Source organism: Varanus komodoensis, unplaced genomic scaffold (genome assembly GCF_004798865.1).
Source record: "Varanus komodoensis strain SLA01 unplaced genomic scaffold, ASM479886v1 scaffold3, whole genome shotgun sequence".
Taxonomy (NCBI): domain Eukaryota; kingdom Metazoa; phylum Chordata; class Lepidosauria; order Squamata; family Varanidae; genus Varanus; species Varanus komodoensis.
This window is the reverse complement of record NW_025335761.1, coordinates 3,944,150-3,965,336: the sequence shown is the minus strand read 5'-3', so window position 1 is coordinate 3,965,336 and position 21,187 is coordinate 3,944,150. Positions and strand designations below refer to the sequence as shown.

At 38.6% G+C, this 21,187-nt stretch overlaps 1 protein-coding gene across 1 annotated transcript in view; it reads right to left on the bottom strand.

Moving 5' to 3' along the window:
• Positions 1 to 626: 626 nt before the first annotated feature.
• Positions 627 to 21,187, bottom strand: part of CD44 (CD44 molecule (Indian blood group)) — an 86,829-nt gene continuing 66,268 nt past the window's right edge. Inside the window, exons 12-23 of the mRNA XM_044435671.1 lie at positions 20,841 to 21,071; positions 19,849 to 20,151; positions 18,023 to 18,202; positions 17,137 to 17,322; positions 16,230 to 16,409; positions 14,008 to 14,193; positions 13,066 to 13,221; positions 11,677 to 11,835; positions 8,895 to 9,065; positions 6,467 to 6,571; positions 4,837 to 4,915; positions 627 to 1,558 (exon numbers count right to left, since the gene is read on the bottom strand). Of these exons, the coding sequence (XP_044291606.1) occupies positions 1,342 to 1,558; positions 4,837 to 4,915; positions 6,467 to 6,571; positions 8,895 to 9,065; positions 11,677 to 11,835; positions 13,066 to 13,221; positions 14,008 to 14,193; positions 16,230 to 16,409; positions 17,137 to 17,322; positions 18,023 to 18,202; positions 19,849 to 20,151; positions 20,841 to 21,071 (2,153 nt within the window). The 3' untranslated portion in view covers positions 627 to 1,341. The remainder of the gene's footprint in view (positions 1,559 to 4,836; positions 4,916 to 6,466; positions 6,572 to 8,894; positions 9,066 to 11,676; positions 11,836 to 13,065; positions 13,222 to 14,007; positions 14,194 to 16,229; positions 16,410 to 17,136; positions 17,323 to 18,022; positions 18,203 to 19,848; positions 20,152 to 20,840; positions 21,072 to 21,187) is intronic.

Genomic DNA, 21,187 nt, shown 5'->3' with positions numbered 1-21,187 from the left:
GTTCCTATGCCCCAAGTGCAAGGCCTTGCACTTATCCACATTGAACGCCATCCTGTTGTCTCCTGCCCACTTCCATAGTCTGTCCAGATCCTTTTGGATCTGGAGTACCTGCTCCTCAGTTGTGGCCACTGCTCCAGTTTTAGTATCGTCTGCAAATTTGATCAGCAGACTGTACACCCCTTCTTCCATGTCATTTATGAAAAGATTAAACAGGATTGGCCCCAGGACAGAGCCCTGGGGGACTCCACTTGTCACTGACCACCATCCCGATGATTCCCCACTAATGGTTACCCACATAAGTGGTTCCTGAGGATCTCTGAATTCAGCTGAATCTCTTGCTCTTGACATTAGACTATGAGGAATCACACAATTCCAAACAGGAAGTAGCTGCTTGAAGTGAGAATGAAATGTGGACACGTGGAGTTGGGAAGGCCTTGGTTTCAGGCCCCCATACTGGAAAGGGGTACACTCAGGATCCCATGAGCAGTGCTATCCCTCTCTATGAATGGCAGGATCCCTGAACAGGAATCCCTGAACTAAGTTAACACTATACAAAATAGTCCAACTAGAAACCATGCAGTGAAAGCAGATAAATCAGAAACACAAAAAGATAACATCACAGATTATTTAGATTATAGAGAATAAAATTTATTTGCTATAAAATCAGTTTTATTCTTCCTTGTTTTTCCACCCTATTAAAAAAAAGTTTGCTGAACATCTGCTGAATGTTTGGATAAATCGGTCTTTCTGCATGTAATCACTGTAGCACACAATTCCAGAACATCAAGAAATGACAGTCCTTAGGGGCTAAGAGAATAGAAATTCTGCCCTGAAGTTTGCTGTCTGATTAATGTCAACTGTCTAGGTAGCCTGCCCTTCTGAAGCTTTCCTGACATGCTTGGTACTTTAAGAAGCAATCTTATGCATGTTCAGAGACAGAAAAAGGTCTACACTCCCACCATGTCCCAGCCATACATAGGATTGAGCTCTTAATGTCTTAGTGGCTATAGGTTCTGATGACTCCACTAAGAGGGAAAGTTGTGCAAGTGGGGGAAATAAGTCATAGCTGGTATTCCACCTTACCAGATAATACACTGGATTTGGGAGACACGTGATACTGCTAACATGGTACTCACCAACTTGAACTGGGCAAAATTATGCAATGTCAGACAAAGTAAAATGACAGTTTATCTTGTACCTGACCATTAAAACAGAGAAAGAAGAAAATGTATGCTTAATTCAAAGACTTCAGTAGCTCATTGCATTTGTGAATTCTAGTCCCAGTTCCATGCGGGGGTTTTTTTCTCTGAACTCTGATCCAACTGGACTGGCATAGATGTCTTACATGCCACTCTTTAAGGCCACATCTTGTTGGTTCTGTGTCTCATCAATTGCCAGGAATTCATCATGTGGCCCTGTGTGGTCCCCTTGCTTCTCGTTGTGTACCAAGTGAACCATTTCATGAGATTTACTGGCTTCTCCGTTCAATCCACCCATGTTTTTCTCCTCTATGCCTCCTTTGCCATTGTTGATCACAAGCTTCTTCTTCTGCCCGCACCTAATGGAAGAGGATGGCATGGGAAATCAAAGTGCACAATAGCTGTTTGAAAAACAATGAACTAAATCCCAAGGCTTTTGTCTGGGACAGCAAACTTTTTTCAAAATGTGAACTGATTATTTGTTAGTGGGTAAATGTATTTGTTGAGCCTAAATTTTTATTTAGCACAAAAAGAAATCATAGTATTCTGATGTGTTAGCTTAATTGGGAATGAAAAAGAAAAGACTGAAGTAGTCTTTCCTTTTAATGACTGCCTTCCAATCATGTAATTTGGAACCCGCCTAGGGTGCCATGTGGCTAATAGGGCAGGCAGGAAATCAAATAAATAAATAAATTTAATGAAGGAACGGGAAGTAACACTCATTCCTACTGCGGAGTCAGCACCTCTGTGCACGGAACACATATATGGCTCATATGTATTGTTGCGAGATTTCTGTTACTGCAACTAATCACAACTTCCATAAATGCCCTTCAAGTGTGAAATATGTGCAACATGAGACTTATTTCTTGCTGGTTTTTAGAAAACAATATTTCTCTAGAGATATTTTCTTAGCAGATGCATATTTTGCAGTTTTGTTTTTAAAAATATTTGGAATGGAATGTATTTGAGATTGATCCTAAAAGCTACACTGAGCTTCTGGACATGCAGTTCAATGTTAAATCCCAGCAAGAAATATGAAAAGATGAAACAAGCAATTATAAAATCAAGCAATATATCACACTGTGTTGCTCATGTTCATACCCTGTGATCTGATGAAATCAAGGTAGAGAGACTACAGCTACTGAACCACACTGTAATAAATTGGAGCTCATATAGAGGATTAGGAATTCTCCAGTTGCTATCACTGGTGAAGGCATTACCTAAAACACTTCTTGGATCGCACCTTGTTTAAAGGAGTTTGGTACACGCTAAATGAGTTTATTTGTCCATTTCTCTCTGTCTCTTTGCCTCTATTTCTAAACCACCCTATAGCCAATGCTCTTAAGTAGCAATATGTTAGTAATCCAGATGGGTTCCCTCAGCTGGTATCCCTGGGCTCTGGGCCACATTCTCTCTGCCCTAAGTTCACCACACACTGAACACATCTGCATGGGCAGGCAGGAGGAATAAAATTGCAGTGAGTCTGTGAGGCCAGCATGCCCACATTCTGCCTGCTGGCCCCTGTGCAAGCAGAGTTCTGCTTCTGCACATAGGACTTGCAAGCTTTGTGTATCCATATCCTGTGCAGGAAAGGGTCTGCTAGCACTTCCAGTCATTCCCTGACATTCTCAGATTGGCTAGCTTCCTGGCCAGAGCTAAGAGCAAGAAAGACGCCCGATGCAGTGCAAGGGAGCCACATTCCAACTGGATTTTCACATCACTTGTCTCAAGTATGCACTGAAATACCATGTCCCTGTGTCAGATTTCCCGTAAACACATCGAGATAGAGACTTCTCTTATACCTTGCAAAGCACTGTGTGCACTAATGACACTACCTAAATTATGACTGTTGTTATTAATCATCACCACCACCACCACCACCACCACCACCATCAGGATGGAAAAACAGGTGCAAACACAAGTCACAAATATTAGGGATGCATTTGATTTTTAACTGAAATAATTTTAATAGCTTCAGAGGATGTTGCAATCAATACTAAGTGCATTTGTATTTTCAGATCATACAAAATGCCTCCCTGTAAGAAGCAATCAAAACATCTATCCCATTTGCCCCAGCAGTTATAAACAGTCTCAAAATAGCCATCAGCCTAGATCATCAAAGGAGGTGGGGAGGAAGGGATGAACAAACCTTCCCAACTTTCTTTGATGTCAAGCAATTTTAGCATGTATTCTCCTTAATGAATTACAAAAAATACATTTTCTGTAAGGTACAGAACCCTATTTGCTTGCATGAGCTATGAAATCTCACTGAGTCATTGTTCACAGAAGGTGTACTAAATAATCTATCTACTTGGCCTCTAATACTTGAATTAATGGTCCTAGAAGCCAGGGAAGACAATGTGATTCAAAGGTCTCCCCCTGACTTCCTGCATTAATATCAAATCGTGGTATTTCTGTTAGCTTCTAAAAGCCATCATAAAAGGCAGGGAACTGGAGATGAAAAAGGAAACAGAGGGTTTGGCTTACAGTGCAATCCTATAAACACATATCTTGGAGTGGACCCCACTGAACCCAGCAAAGCTTGTCCTGAGTGGACATGTGTAAGATTTTAATTTGAATGGTAAAACATGAACTGCTCAGGCACACTAAAACCCCAGGAAATATTTCTGTCTATATCTGTCTCTGCTAGACTTTAAAGCATGGTTATTAATTTTTAGTATGGAGCATTTAAATGCCTGACATTCTAAAAAAAGCTATGTTTTCAATTAGGAAGCAGTAGTTTCTAATTTATTGTTGGCCATGTTTGAGGAGATGCTATATACATTTGATCATGGTTGGAAGAAGTTTGTCTATTACTTTAGAGGCAAAGGAAGACTATTAGAAAAGAAGCTGGCAGATTCTATTTTGGAAATCAATACCATCGCTATAGTAATAACAGATATTAGCATAAATTAGTGAACTGTAACATGCACAATCAAATTTATGGATCAAGTTACAGAAAGACTAAACCAGAAAGAAATATTTTGAATCTTAACTGTTAAGACAAGCAAATATTCTGAAGTGGGAGATAAAGTTACATTATCTAAATGCATCCATGCAATTTGGATAGGATAGGGGCCAAGGTGGTCACTTGTAACCCATATTTAGCAAATGCAACCTTTCAGGAAAGTCCTATCAACAATTTCAAGGTATAGCTGCCTTGTCTTGACTGAAATTGGGAAGTATTACATGACCATCTGGAATGGGAGGGAGACAATGCTGAACTTATCTACTGCATGGTAATTTTCATGTGGGGTGAATTTGTCATTATGTACCCCACAATAATTTTTCACTGAGGTTACTGGAGCGCCTCTTGCCTAAACAAAATGCAAGGCTTTGTGGCAGAAAGGATGAATGCACAGCCACTTTAAAGATGGACAGGTAGAGGTAATTTCTGACAGAATTTTGGGTTTGGAGATACAGTTATAAAGGCAGAGTGTCTTTAGCTGAATGACAGTATTTAAGAGCAGACCTGTTTCATTTCTTATTTAACTTACAGGGTGCTTTTCAATAAGGTTCCCATGAAGGAACAAGGTACATGTTCTTCTAAAGAAGTCAGATATGAAACTGTGCCAGCCATAAGACAAATAGAAAGTTCTGGCATCACCAAATGGAGTTTACAAATTGTGCTGCTTACCTCCTTCGACTGTTAACAGCGATGCAAACACCAAGTATCAATGACAGAGCCAAGAGGGAAGCTACTACAATAAGCCAGTCTGTGGGTAGAGAAAAGACATGGAAACATTCACTTGTCATCTGACTAGACAGCGGCCAGAGTATCTTTAGCAATCCCTCCCTACTTCCTTGTTTTCTTTACCATTTGTAATAACATTCTCATCCCTTATGAACCTCCTGTCTATACTGGCTGTTATATGAATGAAACCATGCCCAACTGTGTGGCTAAATTACTGCACAGAGATCCACTGCAGATACTGTTAACTCCTTGAATCTGCCAAAATGCCCCTGGAAGCTATCCACGTCAGCAAACAGCACTGATCATGCGACAGCAAATTCCATGGCTCATCCGTTATGTGAAATGCTTCCTTTAATCAGTCCCCACAAACACAGAAATGAGTGTGCTCCTTTAAATCAGGAGTGAGTAGCTACAGAGGCCTGGAGAACTGCATTGTACCCTTCGCAGTCTTCAGGGGCCATATCCCTCCTCCATCATAGCCACAACCAGTTGTAACTTAAAGGGCTGCATGGCTGTATTCCCAGAAACGGTGATGGCAAGCAAGGCTAGTTGGAAGATTGCCCCTTGTTTCTATGCTAGGGTTTTCCAAGTTTAAGGTAATGAATCAGGCATCCCCAACATGGCACATTCTAGATGTGCTGGACTATAACCAGTGCTTTTCCTGTCATAGAATGCACCAGAACGGAGTTCTGGCACCTTTTTTCAACAGATTTTCCAAGTTTTAAAAGTAACTTTTGAAAATTTGATGTTTGGGCCACATGGATTTGAATCGTCCTGTTGAGCATAGCAGGTCGGCGGCAAAATCATTGAAACGGTGCATGCGGGCTGCTTGTGTGTTGAATCCGGTGCATGCGTACTTCGTCCGCACAGGTTGTGATGGCACTGCTCGGCTTGTGGTGCTGCTCGGCTTGTGATTGGTCATGTGGTCGCGCGCTGAGTGCTTACTGAGGGCGGCGACCGTTACGTCTTGTTACACAACTGATGTGTGTGGCTGTGTGTACAGTGCTTGACTACGTGCGAAAGGTAAATAATTTCATGAGTTCCAGCACCTTTCTTCTTACAAAAAAAGCCCTGACTATAACCCCCACCATATTGATGCTGGCAGGGGATAATAGATGCTGCAGTCCAACGTATCTGGACGACAACATATTTGGAAAGGCTGCCCTAAGTGCAACTACGTGGAAGTGGGCATCACTGAAAATATGGACCGTGTGTCCAATTCAGTGTCAAAGCATTGCTCACATTTTTGTTGCTGTTTCCTTCTGAACTGAACTTGTATATATTTGAACACACACACTTGCCTTGCATTTAGTCCACTGGTCTGTCTAGTACAGTCTTTGCGTCTCTGCCTGGCAAGAGGTGTCAAGATGTGAGCTCTCTCTCAGCTCTGCAGCCTAAGAGCCATGGATTTTAATTCCCATTGCATAAATGAAATGAACAAATGAATGACTGTTTACTGTAGCACATACAGAGCATGTGCTCAGCCACCCATCTGAATGGTGAAATTGAGATGTGTGGCACAGCCCAAAACGGCTTCCTGATAGATACAGATAACAGAAGTACAGTAACTGACCTGGTATGTGAGCCCTGCGTGGTTGGCTTTTTGGTGGCTCTCCTGGAACAGGTGAGTCATTGTCTGACACAGCCCCTCTGTTCCCGTTTTTATGAGAGTCAGGACCTAGATGAAAGACATATATTACTCACAGATATAATGTTATAGCTGTGGTATATGAATCCAAAGCTTATGAGCTGGCATTTTCACAGATAAATACTATCATAATGTCAAGAGAAACACAGGAAGTGGGCCATTCAAATTTCATAACATGACCACAGTTTTCTATCACCTTGAAAGAGATTGGAAAAAGATTTGCAACAGCATTTGAGTCCCGCAGAAATCACAGCACCAGCCTGATGAGCCATATGTGTTTATGGAGGTGAATCACATGTTGGGTTTGGAGTCTACCACAGTAAGAAAGCTGCTTTTGTCAACCATTTTAAAAAGTTCATCTCTTTTCCTTTGCAACATTTTGGGGAGCCATAATAATGACAGCAAATGGGGCATTCATAGATTGAAGTGCAGTACTTATTCTGTGATGTTTCCACTTGAAGTCCTTTTTGAGATTTGAATTTGAATATGTAGTTGAAGCCTAGCAGAATACAAATGGCCAAGGAAGGCAGACTCAAATCCAAAACACACCTTTGTAGTGTTATTCACCCATGCAATTCAGGTCCAGCTTGCATGAGTTAACACTAATGTGCAGTATTGGTGATTAATATGAGCAGTCTAAAATCTAAGAAGATACATTTCATATTAAGAGTAGGTACATTAATTTCAGATGTCAGAGCTGCATGGATTGGTCTCTGAAGGATTCCAGCATGTGAGTGTCTAAATATCACACTGGGGATGTCTTTTGGGTAGCCCCTGGCCAGCAAATCAAAATGGACCAGCACAGACCACCCCAAATAAATCACCCATTCATGATTACAAAGTTGAGACAGAAGGAAAGAATTTGCATCACCAAATATCATCTACAGCAGATCCATTAGACAAGCCTTACATTATATTTGCACACACAGTGCCACTCTGAAACTGGACAAAACTTAATATGAACCCTAACCCCTCATCTGAACCCTGAAAGGAATGACTTTTGCCTGGTACCTGTATTGCTATCATTTAAAAAAGCAGATGAATGCCTTTTAAAAAATTCCCAGGCATTTTGAGGTGAAGGTGTGATTATTTTATCACTGTTAGTGTTTCAACAGTGATTATCCTTTCAATTTTCTTTGTTTTAATTTTCTGAGCTGTCCTTAAAATACTTACATTGAAGGGTAGCATAGACCATGTGTGTGAGTTTTTGAGTGTGTGTGTTTGTGTAAACAGAGAAAACTTTGAGTCAGAGAAAGATGGTGTTTGCAGCAAGGGGTGTTCTTCTGGAGGCTGGAAATACAACTTCCAGAATTCTGCATAAAAACTCACATTCTGAGCTATATTTCTGCAAGGAAAAAGATTCTGCATCCATTCCGAGGTGCAGCTAGTTACCAGTTAGTTAACTTCTATATCATCCAATAGCCAAAGCTCTCCTATTTCTTCAGGGAAATAGGTCTTACTTCTTCCAGAAGGAAAAAGATGCTTCACTGGGAATTGGCATTCCCCATCATCGTGTGGGCTGCCTCCTCTTCACTTGGGCATTGGGCTAAACAGTGATAACTGGAGTAGTTCTGTAGTGTTTAAGCTAATACAGGAAAACAACCCATCCAGAGATTCCAGATGTTCAGTTTTGATCCCTTTTTTGGGCAAATGTGAGAATGATCAAAGTACACATCCATCCATCTCCACATAGCTCAGGTTAGCATCATGGTGTGTACTGAAATATGCATTTGGTTTGTATTTCTATCTGCATTTGTCACTTATGGCTTGGGAACTCATCTGATGTCCTGAGGCACTCATTGTCATCTTAGTCATTTGATACAAATTAAAGATGATTTTGAAAGCAGCAATAGGGAACTCTTTTCTCCTAAATTTCTAGTTTATGTGGTTAGCCTATTTAATTAGCTAGCTCTGTGTTTGGAGTTTTTTTGTGTAAAGTTTCCCTATAACTTTTTGGCCCAAATTAGAGTCCCATAATACACATTTACATGTGATACATTTACCTATTCCCACACAGGTGAAAAGGTGTTATCTGTCAGTCTGTCTGTAGAGATATTTATCGGACGATTTATTAATTAATCCCTCATTTGAAAGAAGCCCCCAAAGGAAAGAAAGCCAGAAAAAAATTATCCATGTCCCCATGAATGTTGAGTGATTGTTCAAAACTAAAAATCTACTTTCTGGTGCAAAAGCATTCACCAAATATACTCTAGTCATGCAAGTCTGTCAGAAGCTACATAAGATAAGCATATTGTATTCAGAGCAAGATTTCCATTAAGTTTGTACACCAGATTTCCCCACATTTGATGCATTGAAAAGGAAAGATTCAGTTGAAGTTCCTGGAATTTTTAACTCTTACTAGCAATAGTAGGAGATGGAGGTCTGTCAGAACCACTGTCCATTTCAGGAAAAACTCCTGGTATGATATAATCCTGAGTATTGTTTACAAGACGTTCATCTTCATTGCTCCATCCATGCAACTGTGGATCTTCTGTTGATTTGGCTCCATCTCTGGAGACCACAGCTGTTGTAACAATGGTTGAACCAATTGTGAGCTCATAATTTACAGAATCAAAAATGTTTTCTGCCAAATTCCTACTGCCCCAAAAGTTTCAAAAGAGGAAAATGAAGATGGCACATATTGGTTGAAGAAGAAAGACAGAAAAAATAGTTTCCAATTCTGATTGGTTACTGAAACCACACTGTGCTGTTGTTGAAAGTCAGTTTATTACAAATCTCAAGTAATAAACAGAGAAGCAAGTGAGGAATCAGTAACAAGAAATACCCTGTATTTTAGATATAAGCAGCAATGGGAGGAAGAGTTGTTTTCCATCTTACATTTTTAAATGATGCCACTGTAACCCTGCATACATAGAATTATATAAAAGAAAATTCAGGCATCCCAGCCTCTAACAATCTAATTATTTCAACATTGCAGTTTAGGAGGTGGCATTAGGTTTAAAGGCATTAAACTGTTATTGTGGGGCTTGTATTATTATCACTATCGCTATTGTGACTATTATTATTGCCTTAAGAAATAAACAAACACTGTCCCAGTTACATTTGGATTTTATCTTCACAGAGATAAATATTTTATCTCAGGGCAATAACTTCTATCAGCAGTGCAGAGAGTCCAAACCACATGCCAGGAACAACAAAACAGCATGAATACTAATTGCTCTTACCACCAATATGACAGATGCTCTAATTGCTTAGGCGCTATCATACCTTGCGCAAAAAGTACTAGCAACTGCTGCAGTGAAGTAAGCAAATTGGTAAGAAGGATGACAAAAGGACTGTCACCTCACTACATTATCACGTCTGCTTTTGTTCAGAAGCTTACAGCTTAATATTAATCTTGGAAGTAATGAAGGTAGTTCTGAAAGAAATTACTAGGCTCTAAGAAGTATGGCATGCAAAATACTAAAATACAATGAACATATTTTGTGAAGTATCGTTAGCCTGCATGCTATGAAACTTGTGAAAGCAGAATCATTAGCTGGGAAAGGGAGGAGTATGTGATTCAAACAAAAAATACATACAATACCAAACAAGGGGGGAAATGACTCCAGAAACACAATACGAGAGCACAAAAAACCTGCTCTGGGAGACTTATCGGCTAATGTGGCAGGATAAAAATCCAATAAATAAATAAATGGGGAAAAAGCCCTAGAATTTTCCCGGCCAGTAAAGCATAGGGAGTGCTATGAATAGTAGGGTTTCTTCTGTCCAAACATACACATGATTTCACCCTATTTTTTTAAACTATCTGTATAAATTATACACAATTTTCAAAATAATAGGCATAATAGGTCCTGGCATTAATTGAAAAATAGCTAATTCACTCACAACTTGATAAGTTATGTTCTAAGGATGCAGAATCCCTAGCAAATAACATCTGGGGAGCCAGAGGTCATCAAAAAGGCTGTTGCCAATTGCAGCAGCCCAAAACACCCCAAAAACACCCCAAAAGTAATGGGCCAGAGGAAGGCCCCAAAAGTAGTTGGCCAGAGGAAGGCCACATAGTAAAAACACCACAGTAATACTGTTCCAGAAGGGAGGGGGGATAAGAACAAAATGAACTTAGTGTAACCCACAGCTAACACGCCAGCCTGACCTCGAATACAGTAATCAAAGGGACAGTGGAAACTGGTTCTAGCCGCCATGAAAGTTGCAAATGTGCAGGGAGTAAGAACATGGCAAGGCTGCTTGAATTTTGAGCAGATAAGAAATAGACATGGGAAATGTCCAGTCCTTGACAGAAGAAAATACTCTTTGAAACTAACAGCAGTGGGGGTGTGACTACATTGATGGATTGATACAGTAGAAGTGTATTAGGTAACCTAATTGGTTACCTAGGGTATAAAATGCATGTACCAGGGTGCAACTTTCGAGACACTGTTTTGGGCTTACTGTCCCCCTTTGTCTCCCTTTATTCTATAGTGCACTGGAATAAAGTTGGTTTTGGCTCCAAGTCTCGTCTCAGGCTCCTTTTGGCTTGAGTCTGGGGTCCACCTGGGTTTGCCCTAGCTGTTGAGCGATAACAAGGCTATGGCTATTGCAACAAGCATACATGTTCTGGTATGCACATATTCCCTGGCCACATGCTCTTTCTTCCATACAACCATGGGCAAACACCCTCAATTTCATAAGTAATATAGAAACATTCACAGGATTATTTATTTATTTCATTTATTACACTTCTACTCCACCAAGAGCCAACATTTTCCACCAATATCCCTATAAAGATATTATAGGAATTTTGACACGAGAATTTAGATCCTAAATTTAAAATTACGAAGTAGTTGTTGTTAGTTTTCTGATTGGTTGTTTTCTGATTATGTTTTCTTATTGCACAGTCACTAACTATTGACTTCAGCTCAATATTTCCATCAATAAGCTTAATCTGTGTAGCTCTGTATGTTATGATCTCCTTAGATTTCCTCATAAAAAGAGGTTGTAAGAGTCGAAATCAGTTTCAGATCCTCAGCCTCTCCAGTGCAAAGAATGACATACATCACACTCTTGGGATGCATGAGATTTTTTACACACTATATATACAGATGGAAACAGAAGATTGTCTCACCTAATACAGACAAGGGTAAGAAAGATCCCACCACCATTCTACTGGATACCTGTATGATCGGTTTTATTTTTTTTATTTATTCCTCTTCGAGGAACAATTCCAGGAAATGAGATATCCGCTGTAGATTTTGTTGTGTATTGGTCTTCACTACCCCAGTGACTCACAGGTTCTGGGGTGGAATCTTCTTTGGTCCCATCATAGACCACATCTATGGCAATGGTAAATTAAGAATGTGACATTTGAAGAAACTATTATTTGTATTTCATTATGAGCCATCAATCTCTTATTCTTCTAGCCAAGTATGACCAATATACAAACAACAGATTAAAATGCACGCCAGTCACCTTTGCTACAAGTTGCTACAAGTTGAATATAGGACAAAGCGGGTCGGTCTGACATTGGCAGTGAGCCCCAACCCACCAATTCGCTGCTGTCTTCTCCTTAATGTTCTTCTCGGACACTTTCCCAGATTACTAGATGATACCGACAACAGATTTGATAATGGGGATTCTAGAGACTTGACCATGATATTTGTATTATTCACACTATTGACGGGTGAGCAAACAATTCAGAAGCTATGAACAAGTCACTACCAGGTGTGATTAAACATCTATCAATGGCTGATGACTATTTTCTTTGACTTTCCATTCTCTAAACAGTGCCCACATTTGGCTGCAAGTATTGTCCTGATCTTAACTTGCTCCAATTGCATTGTACAGTAGTCCCCCGCAATTCACGGGGGTTACATTCCTAAAGCATAGTGAATTGTGAAAAACCACAAATTTGTTGCCGGCGATAGACGCCAGCTGCCAAGGTGGTGCAGGCGGGAGGTGCGGGCCGGGCCGGGCTGGGCGCACGCACGTGGCGAGGCAGGGGAGGGTGCACACAGAGATCGTTTTCTCCAAGCAAGTCCAAACTCAGAGGAAACAATCTCCTTGTGAGTAAGCCACTGCATGGTGAGGTGCTGGCTTATTTGCAAGGAGATCGGCTTGGAGTCGCTTGGAGAAAAATTCCGTGAAAGACTGAAGCCGTGAACGCAGAACCGCGACTTCATGGGGGTATACTGTAGTTCAGATGGTTACCAAATGACCATTGTAGCAAATACCACTATATGAACTTGGACAATTGGCAGATGCACACAGTCATCATAATGAACAGAATATTAGGAGTATCAAGAAGACAAATCAGATTCAGAACCACTTCTTTATGTCTATATATGATTACAGTGTAATAGCCAACTGAAGTCACACCCTATCTGTCATCTTAACAAGATAAATCATCAGAATAGGGCAGGTCAGGCATGTGAATCATTGACAGAACTTGATACTAAACAGCAGAGCTAAACATTAGTCAATGTGCGATAACGAAATACATGCTATATTCAAAAATCTGTAGTACACTTCACCAATTATAATAAGATGATTATCCAGTGAAATACCTGTATGTAAAAGATCGTGTTCATTTTCATTACCTCCCATGAGTACACCATCTCTAGAAGTATTACTGAGATATTTTTCTTCTGTGTCCCAGCCTGGCTGATGAATAGGAGGTAATGGCTGTTGAGTTGAGTCTTCATGATCATTGTGAATGACAACTGTTTGATGAATCAATGATGTACTTAGGTTTGGATATTTAAAATATAAATTGTTGCCCTGCCAAGGCCAACCTCCACCCTTTGACTCATTGCCCAGTATTTTCAACTTCTTCCATTAATATGTCCAGTGCAAGAACTTTTCTTTTTAATACAGTTTGTGTAGAAGATATACTTGGTATATGGACATTCTTATCTAGTTAGTTAGTTATTTCCTATAGCGCCCAATAGTCAGAGCTCTCTGGCTGGTTTACAACTTTACGTAAAAATGCAATATAAAACTACAAAAACATTTAAAAAAAGTTTCCATACAAAATTTAAAACCAAAATACAATGCACACAAAATTACAATAGCCTATATAAATTGATCAAACTGTTTAAGAAACTAATCTGTTTAAGGCACTAACAAAGCCCTCACGCAACTAATCAAATGATCTGCAACAGAGGACATTCTTAACCTGGTGCTGAAAAGATACTAAAGTTGGCAACCGGAAGGCCTCAGTGGAGGGGGTCACTACATAACTGGAGTGTCACTACTGACAATGCCCTTGTCCTTGTTGCCACCTACCAAGACTCCCTTGGAGGTGGCAATCAGAGGCAGGTCCCAGAACTTGAATGTAGAATCTTAGCAGAATGTGGTTGGGAGAGACTTCCCATCAGATATTGTGGCTCCAAGCCATGTGGTCCCATTCACCAAATAAAACTAAGAACCTAGTGGTGATCAATGATGTACCTAATCTAAGCGATTCCCAAACCCCACATAATTTAGACTATATTTTCCACTACTACCTGTATCAATGGTTTTCTCTTCATAGTTCTGTTTAGTTGGAGGAACAATTCCTAGTGATTCTTCATCTTTTGTGCCATTTGTGAGAACTTTGTCTTCTTTACCCCATTCATGATGCACTTCATGCATAATTGAATCATGAGTAGCATCTTCATCTTTGGATATGGCATTATCTTTGGATCCCATAACTGTTATAATGGTGATTGGATAAATTTTAAATGTACTGTACAGTCACTTCCCATATAATTTACTTAGATTAAAATTTGAAATTTATTAATATTCTTAGTGGAAAACCACTGTGAAAATTTAGTAGCAATCAGCAGGAATTTAGTACTGAGTTAAAGAAAAAGCTACAAATAATCAGAAGAAAAAAACAATATAATTAATATGGTATCTAGCAACAGAAAAGGTGGAGTGTCTACCTCACAGTTCTTGTGTAGAACTTTATGATATGTTTCATATGTATTCAACATTTCTTTTGGAGAAATAATTTTAGGTATCAACAAGTTTTACCATAAATGGATCATGGGCAGAGTTTTCGTGGCTGATATAGCAACTAAAGACCTATGGTGTTGCAACAATGGTGAACTAAGGTTTAAATGGTACATTTGCATGGCCAAATCTCATCATTTACAAACCACTGGACAATGCCTTTCATATTTTGGTAAGTCTAGATACACAGTGAGATTTGTGTATTATTATGTCATTAACTGTACTTGAACAGCAACAAAAAGAATATTTTAATCTTTTATTTCTCACCAGTATCTATATGTGAGGTTTCCTTTTCATGGTTATTTTCAGATGTGGGTATAATTCCAGCTACTGAATCATTCGTTGATGCATTTGCAGAATGCTTATGCTCATCATTCCAACCAGGATGTGTCTCCTGGGTCAACGGATCTTGAGGAGAATCTTCATAGTTGTTGCCATTGAAGACCACAGCTGTTACAATATGGTGGATCATTTTTTATAATCACATTTGTTAAAATGAAATACTTTTAGTATAATATTTTGTACTAACAGTTATTTTATCCAGACTGTACTGGGTGCATTTTTAGGGAATGAAAATGAGCTTTGAGTAGCAGTTCCCCATACTGCATAATTATGGGACAATTCCAGTTTTGGAGCATAAATATCTAAATTCCCTTGACTGTACTTTTAGAAAAGTTACAGATGCCATCATGATTTTATTGCAGATTAATAGGACTCAAGCTGGTTCTTCAAAAGGAATGCCATTTGGAGAAACAGCGCATGGATATACAACCATGTTAGAATCCTACTTTCAGGAAGTACCTGTAGGAGACATTTCTTTTTCTTGTGTTCTTTCTCCTGGAGGAATAATTCTAGGTGGAATATCATCCCTAGTTCCATTCACAGCAGGGTGGTCGTCTTCACTGTCCCATCCAGGGTGCATGCCATCCACTACTGATACTTGCGTGGGCTCTTCATGCTTGCCATTATCACTGGAGGTAACAGCTGTTGCAATGATGGTTTGAATATTTTAAAATAGTAGATCTACATGATCCTTTTCCTCAATTTTGAAAAAAACTAAGTATTATGTATTGTTGAAATATAAATCTATCCTACCAGGACTTTACATATAATCCCATTTAATTTAGTGGTATGTTGTCTATGATTTACAGTTGAAGACTGAATAATCTTTCATCTTACATCAGAATGGAAATTATTTGAATTCTTTCAGCTGATGTCTAATGAGATGTTTTAGCTCCATAATTGCTTCACTTTTTAAGAATTATTCCAGTCAGGGAATTATTTCCATATAAAAATAAGGAACTATTGCAAACCACTGTGGTTGAAAACCAGTAAACAAATGTTGTAAATATTTGTTTTCATTGCACACACATCTCATAAACATGCGAATCGCAGGTAGTCTTCATGGCTGGTGCCTATTCCAATGATGGTCTGATCTCTTTTAAATGCCATGTTTGCATGTGTACTTCCCACTTTATTTACTTAGTATTCATCCAAAAGACATTGCTTCCTGTGGCTTAGCAAAAGCCCATTGATTAACCTAACTCATCTGGAAAGAAGGCAGAAAATAAAAAGACAAAGTGTACTATCCAATATAAGTCAGTCAGAAAAAATTATACAACTCCCAACCTTCTCCAGCCATTAAGGCTGGCAGGGTAATGCTGAGAGCTGTAAGATTTTTTTTTTAAATGTCTAAACATCCATAGAATCTAATATTTTCCCCAGCTGATACCTGTATCTGAAGGTTCTTTTTCATGCTCACTTTCAGCTGGATGAAAACTTCCAGGTAGTAAATGAACTTCAGATGTGTTTGTGAGATATTTTTCTTCACCATCCCATTCAGAATGTTCCTCGTGCAATACTGTGTCATGAGTAGAATCTTCAGAGTGATTAAAACCCCCAGAAACGACTTCTGTTACAGAGATGACCGTGTCATTTTTAACTTATTTTTTTCATAGTTTTACTAATGTTTACTTAGTGCTATTTTATGTCTCCATATGATGGAAAATGGAGGTCACTAATACTCAAACCATTAATTCTTGTGAAGACAGAATTATGTTCTATCTGAAGTGTATTCTATCTCTATATACACTCTACAGGAAAATCAAATTAATCTAGGCAAAATAATGATACATAAAAAGATTCTCTTTTCCTTATTGGTATCTGATTGTGACATTTCCTTTTCCTTTCTTTTTAGTTAGAGGGTAGATTCCAAGCAGCAAATTAATTCTAGATGACTTTGCAGGTTATTTGCTGTCATTGTTCAACCCAGCATGTCTTCCATTCATCATTGGACACGAACAGAATTATCATAGTATGTCAAGTCCATGGCTATTAGATGATGGTTGGATCAATTAACATGCTTTGCCTTCCATTTTACTGCACTGCATATAAACTCCCATTTCTGTCTGCTTGGTGCAGCTAATATAGACCATCTGTCTAGGAAAGCATATGCTACCATAAATTAGGCAGAGGGTAACAGAGGATTTAGTTTGCCACATGCTAAAATAGCTACACCTCTGGTATAGTAATAAATTATCATTCTGACTAGCTTTAGGCATATTTCATCTAAACCCAGTACAATTAACCATTGCTCTCAGATCAATCAATTGATCTCTGGTAATAGAATGTCCTGATACCTGTTTTAGATGTTTCCAAATCTTTTTTATGCTTGCTTTCACTTGGAGAAACAATGCCAGGGAGAACACCATCTCTAGATGTGTTTGCAAGATCTCTCTCTTCACTGCTCCCAGAGGGATGAAGCCCATGGATCAATATATCATGAGAAGGATCTTCATGTTCAGTGCCACCAGCAGCATCCACAACTGTTACAATGATGGAACCACATCCCTTATTACTTAGTGTCAACTATGTTGGTTGGGATGCAGCAGTATTTAAGGTTACAATCCCAATTCAGTGGAGTTAGGATTACACCCGTTTAAGAGAATAATAAATTCTCTTAACTGAGAAACACTGAGAGCCAGTGAGGTGTAGTGGGACTGGGACTCAGACGATCCGGGTTCGAGTCCCCGCTCAGCCATGGAGCCAACTGGGTGACTTTGGGCCAGTCACAGACTATCAGCCCAACCTACCTCACAGGGTTGTTGTTGTGGAGATAAGATGGAGGAGGAGATGCAAGCTGCCTTGAGCCCTTTGTAGGAAAAAGGCAGGATATAAATTGAAAAATAAATAAAATAAATAGAACAAGCTCTGTAACCATAACAAGAGCCAGTGAGGTGTAGTGGGCCTGGGGACTCAGACGATCTGGGTTCTAGTCCCCGCTCAGCCATGGAGCAACTGGGTGACTTTGGGCCAGTCACAGACTATCAGCCCAACCTACCTCACAGGGTTGTTGTTGTGGGGATAAGATGGAGGAGGAGATGTAAGCTGCCTTGAGCCCTTTGTAGGAAAAAGGCAGGATATAAATTGGAAAATAAATAAATAAATAAATAAAAATTGATTCAGGGTGAAGAGGAGTAAACTATTTTTGCTTTTTTTTTGGGGGGGGGGGGGGGGGGGAGATACCTGTATAAATGGATTCATTGTTTTGCTCATATTCTCTCTGAGGAACAATTCCAGGTAGCATCGGCTTGCCAGATGTGTTTGTGGGATATGTTTCTTCACTGTCCCATTCAGAAGACACACCATCTGGTAGTGGGTTTTGAGTAGTTTCTTCATGTTTTATCTCATCATTAGTCTCCATATCTGTTTTGATGATTAAGTATTTTGACAATTTGTATATGTAGAACTACTGCTTGAAATATTCTTTGGGCTTCTCTCTACATATAGTATGCAGTTCTATAATTTGTCAAGGATAGCACTCAACAAAATGAGCAAAAAGAATGCAATTTAGACTTCTTTATGAATGTCACTAAATCAAGCATTTCAATCTTTACTTTATGTATAAGCATTTTAAATAAAAGTGCTTATATAATCAGTACTTTTAATCCTGTTCATGTTAACCAAATTGTTTTGATTCATAAAGTAAAGAAGTTAAGTAATAATCCAGTTAAAATTCTTTAAAACAGCGAAAACATGAAATTGAGAAATGTAGTATCCTAGTTACTTTTTTGTGGCATATGTTAAACAAGTCAATTGTAGGTTTGGAAGTCCTAGTAATGACTATATATCACAGCTATTCAATTTGATTATATTTTCTGCCTTTACTTCTAACTTCTATGAGATAAAAGAAGGAAACTAGGGATAAGCAGGTGAAAATGAAAAGTGAAAAAATCTATGCACCAATAATGATAGTTCCATAATAAAGATAAAATGACATTTCTGTGCACAATTTCCTTAATGAGGCTCCAGCTGCTACCTCCAGGGGAAATGTGTCAGAAAATCTCATTAGTGTTAGAAGCAATGTATTTGAAGTATGTTGTTCACTATCAGTGCTTCCCAAATGCAGTAGAGATGCATGTGGTTGTAATATAACTCATGGAGAAAGCAAATAAAAGAAATATGCTCCTAGCACTTGTAGCCTAAACTATGATCCCAAGACTAATATTACTTTTAACAAAATAAAACTGAATACATTTGATCCAGTGTGAAACCTACATTTTAGATGAACCAAATGTGAGTTTTCCAAACAATTTTAGTATACCAAAATGTAATGGCCACCTCAGTAAGGAAAAAACTGAAAAACTGCCAAAAGAGAGATTTCCTAGTTATCAAACAAAAGGAAAATTTACAGAAAAGTTAAATTACAAACAATATTTATAGATAGATATTTCCAGTGCAACCAGTTCTATCTAAACTGCAAAAGATGTTTAGCAGCAGACTGGAATTATCAAGATCTAGGAATGTGCTCTTACAAGATTGGATAGTGAAAAGTAAAACAAGAACATTTTACTAATGTGTAAGAGAATGAAAGTGGTTTAAGGCTATGACTTTCTTTATGGATTCAGTCCCTCTCATGTTTTGTCTTCCTTTGGTTCTTCAGCCTTTGAGTTTTCCTACTCCTTTATTAACTGAAGGCTTTCTCATAATATTCTATGAAATCAAACTGATCTTAAATGTCCTAAACTCTGCATACTAGGATCTAGATTTTTGAAGGGTGTTAATAGTATCAGACTAATCTGTGACTGCAGGAGATCCATGAATGTACTGCAAACATCAGCATCAGCATGTATATAAATAGTTGTTCAGGACCATGGCACCCGATGTAATTTCCCTTTCCCCAGTAACAACTTACTCTTTTCAGAAGTGCCATTCATTCTGATAGGAAAAGCATATGAGGCCATAAGACAAGCTAGTTCAGATTTACTAGTTATCAAATAGAACTAAGAAGAATTGTCTTCTATATTGAAAACATAAGACTACATAAAGTCATTAGTTCTACTGGCAAGTACCTGTCTGAGAAGACTCATTTTCATGTTCATTCTTACTTGGAGGGGTAAGTATTTCTAGGACATCATGTATTGTCCTGTTTGTTGTAGGGCTTTTTTTGCTCCTCTCTTCAGAGATACCTGATAGCTGATCTTGATGTGATTCTTCATGTTCGGTACTTTCATTGAAGGGTTTAACTGTTGTGGTGATGATAAATAAAGCAGGAATAAATACCTTCCCACTTTTCATGTGTTTAGTAAATAATAGCTCAGATATATGTGGGTGTTTTGGTAAGATCCTACACATTAAGATTTTTGCTTCAGCTTAGGACCAGGGCTCCATGCATGCTCCTCTTTAAATACAACTTGCCACCTCTACAAAAGTGAATGCAGAAGCATATTCTTTATGCACCTAAAAATTCTCACTAATGATCTGGATCAGTGTAGTTCAAAAGCTTTCTGGCAACATTTTAATCAGTAAAAAAATGTGTAAATGGGTCAAATTACTAACTCATGAATCAATAAGACCAAAGCACTTGAATGGGTATCAGTTTAGTCTCTTTACATAATCAGATAGTTCCATGGATTTCAGGAAATTTTCATCAATTCAGTTCCAAGTTCTTCAATTTAACCAGGTTGTAAGCTGGAGCAACAGTCTCAATCAAAATGACCCAAACTGCTGTACTGCCCAAACAGAGAAAAAACACTAGAGAACTTTGGAATGACCAGATAGTAAAGGAAGCTGGATTCATACCTCTGTGTGCTCACACACATATGAAACTTCCTTATATATGTGCCATTATATTATTTTATGATTAGAATTGCTATGTTTAGAGATAAAAAACAAACTTTCAACATTAATTTAGCATATTTACCTTTGGCATGCAGAAGGATATCTGAAAGAAACTCACAGCACCCCAAGAGCTACAATATCTATTTTTAAGTAAAGTTAATCACTCATTGTCCAGGAAATGGGATCAGGAAATGAAAGCAGATATTTCAGACAGAAAATTAACTTGAATCATAATGTGATAATTCATTATTTAGATGGATACCTGTATGATGAAAAGTTTCTTCTTGCAGAGTTCCCTCTGTTTCAATTGAGGGAACATGTTCTGGATGCAATACATCAGAAGGGCTTTTTGTTGTAGGTTCCAGGGCTTCAGTTTCCAATCCAGGGTGAGTCCCATTAGGGAAATGTTGATCTGAGTCTTCCTGCTTGAAGAAATCATCACTGGAGGACACAGCTGTTATGATGATGTTTTGAATCAGTTCCAAAATTATGCTTGCTGAACAACCATCCAGATTGTTTTCTTTGTCTTGTTAATATATAAACACACCTACACGGCATGTATTTTCATTT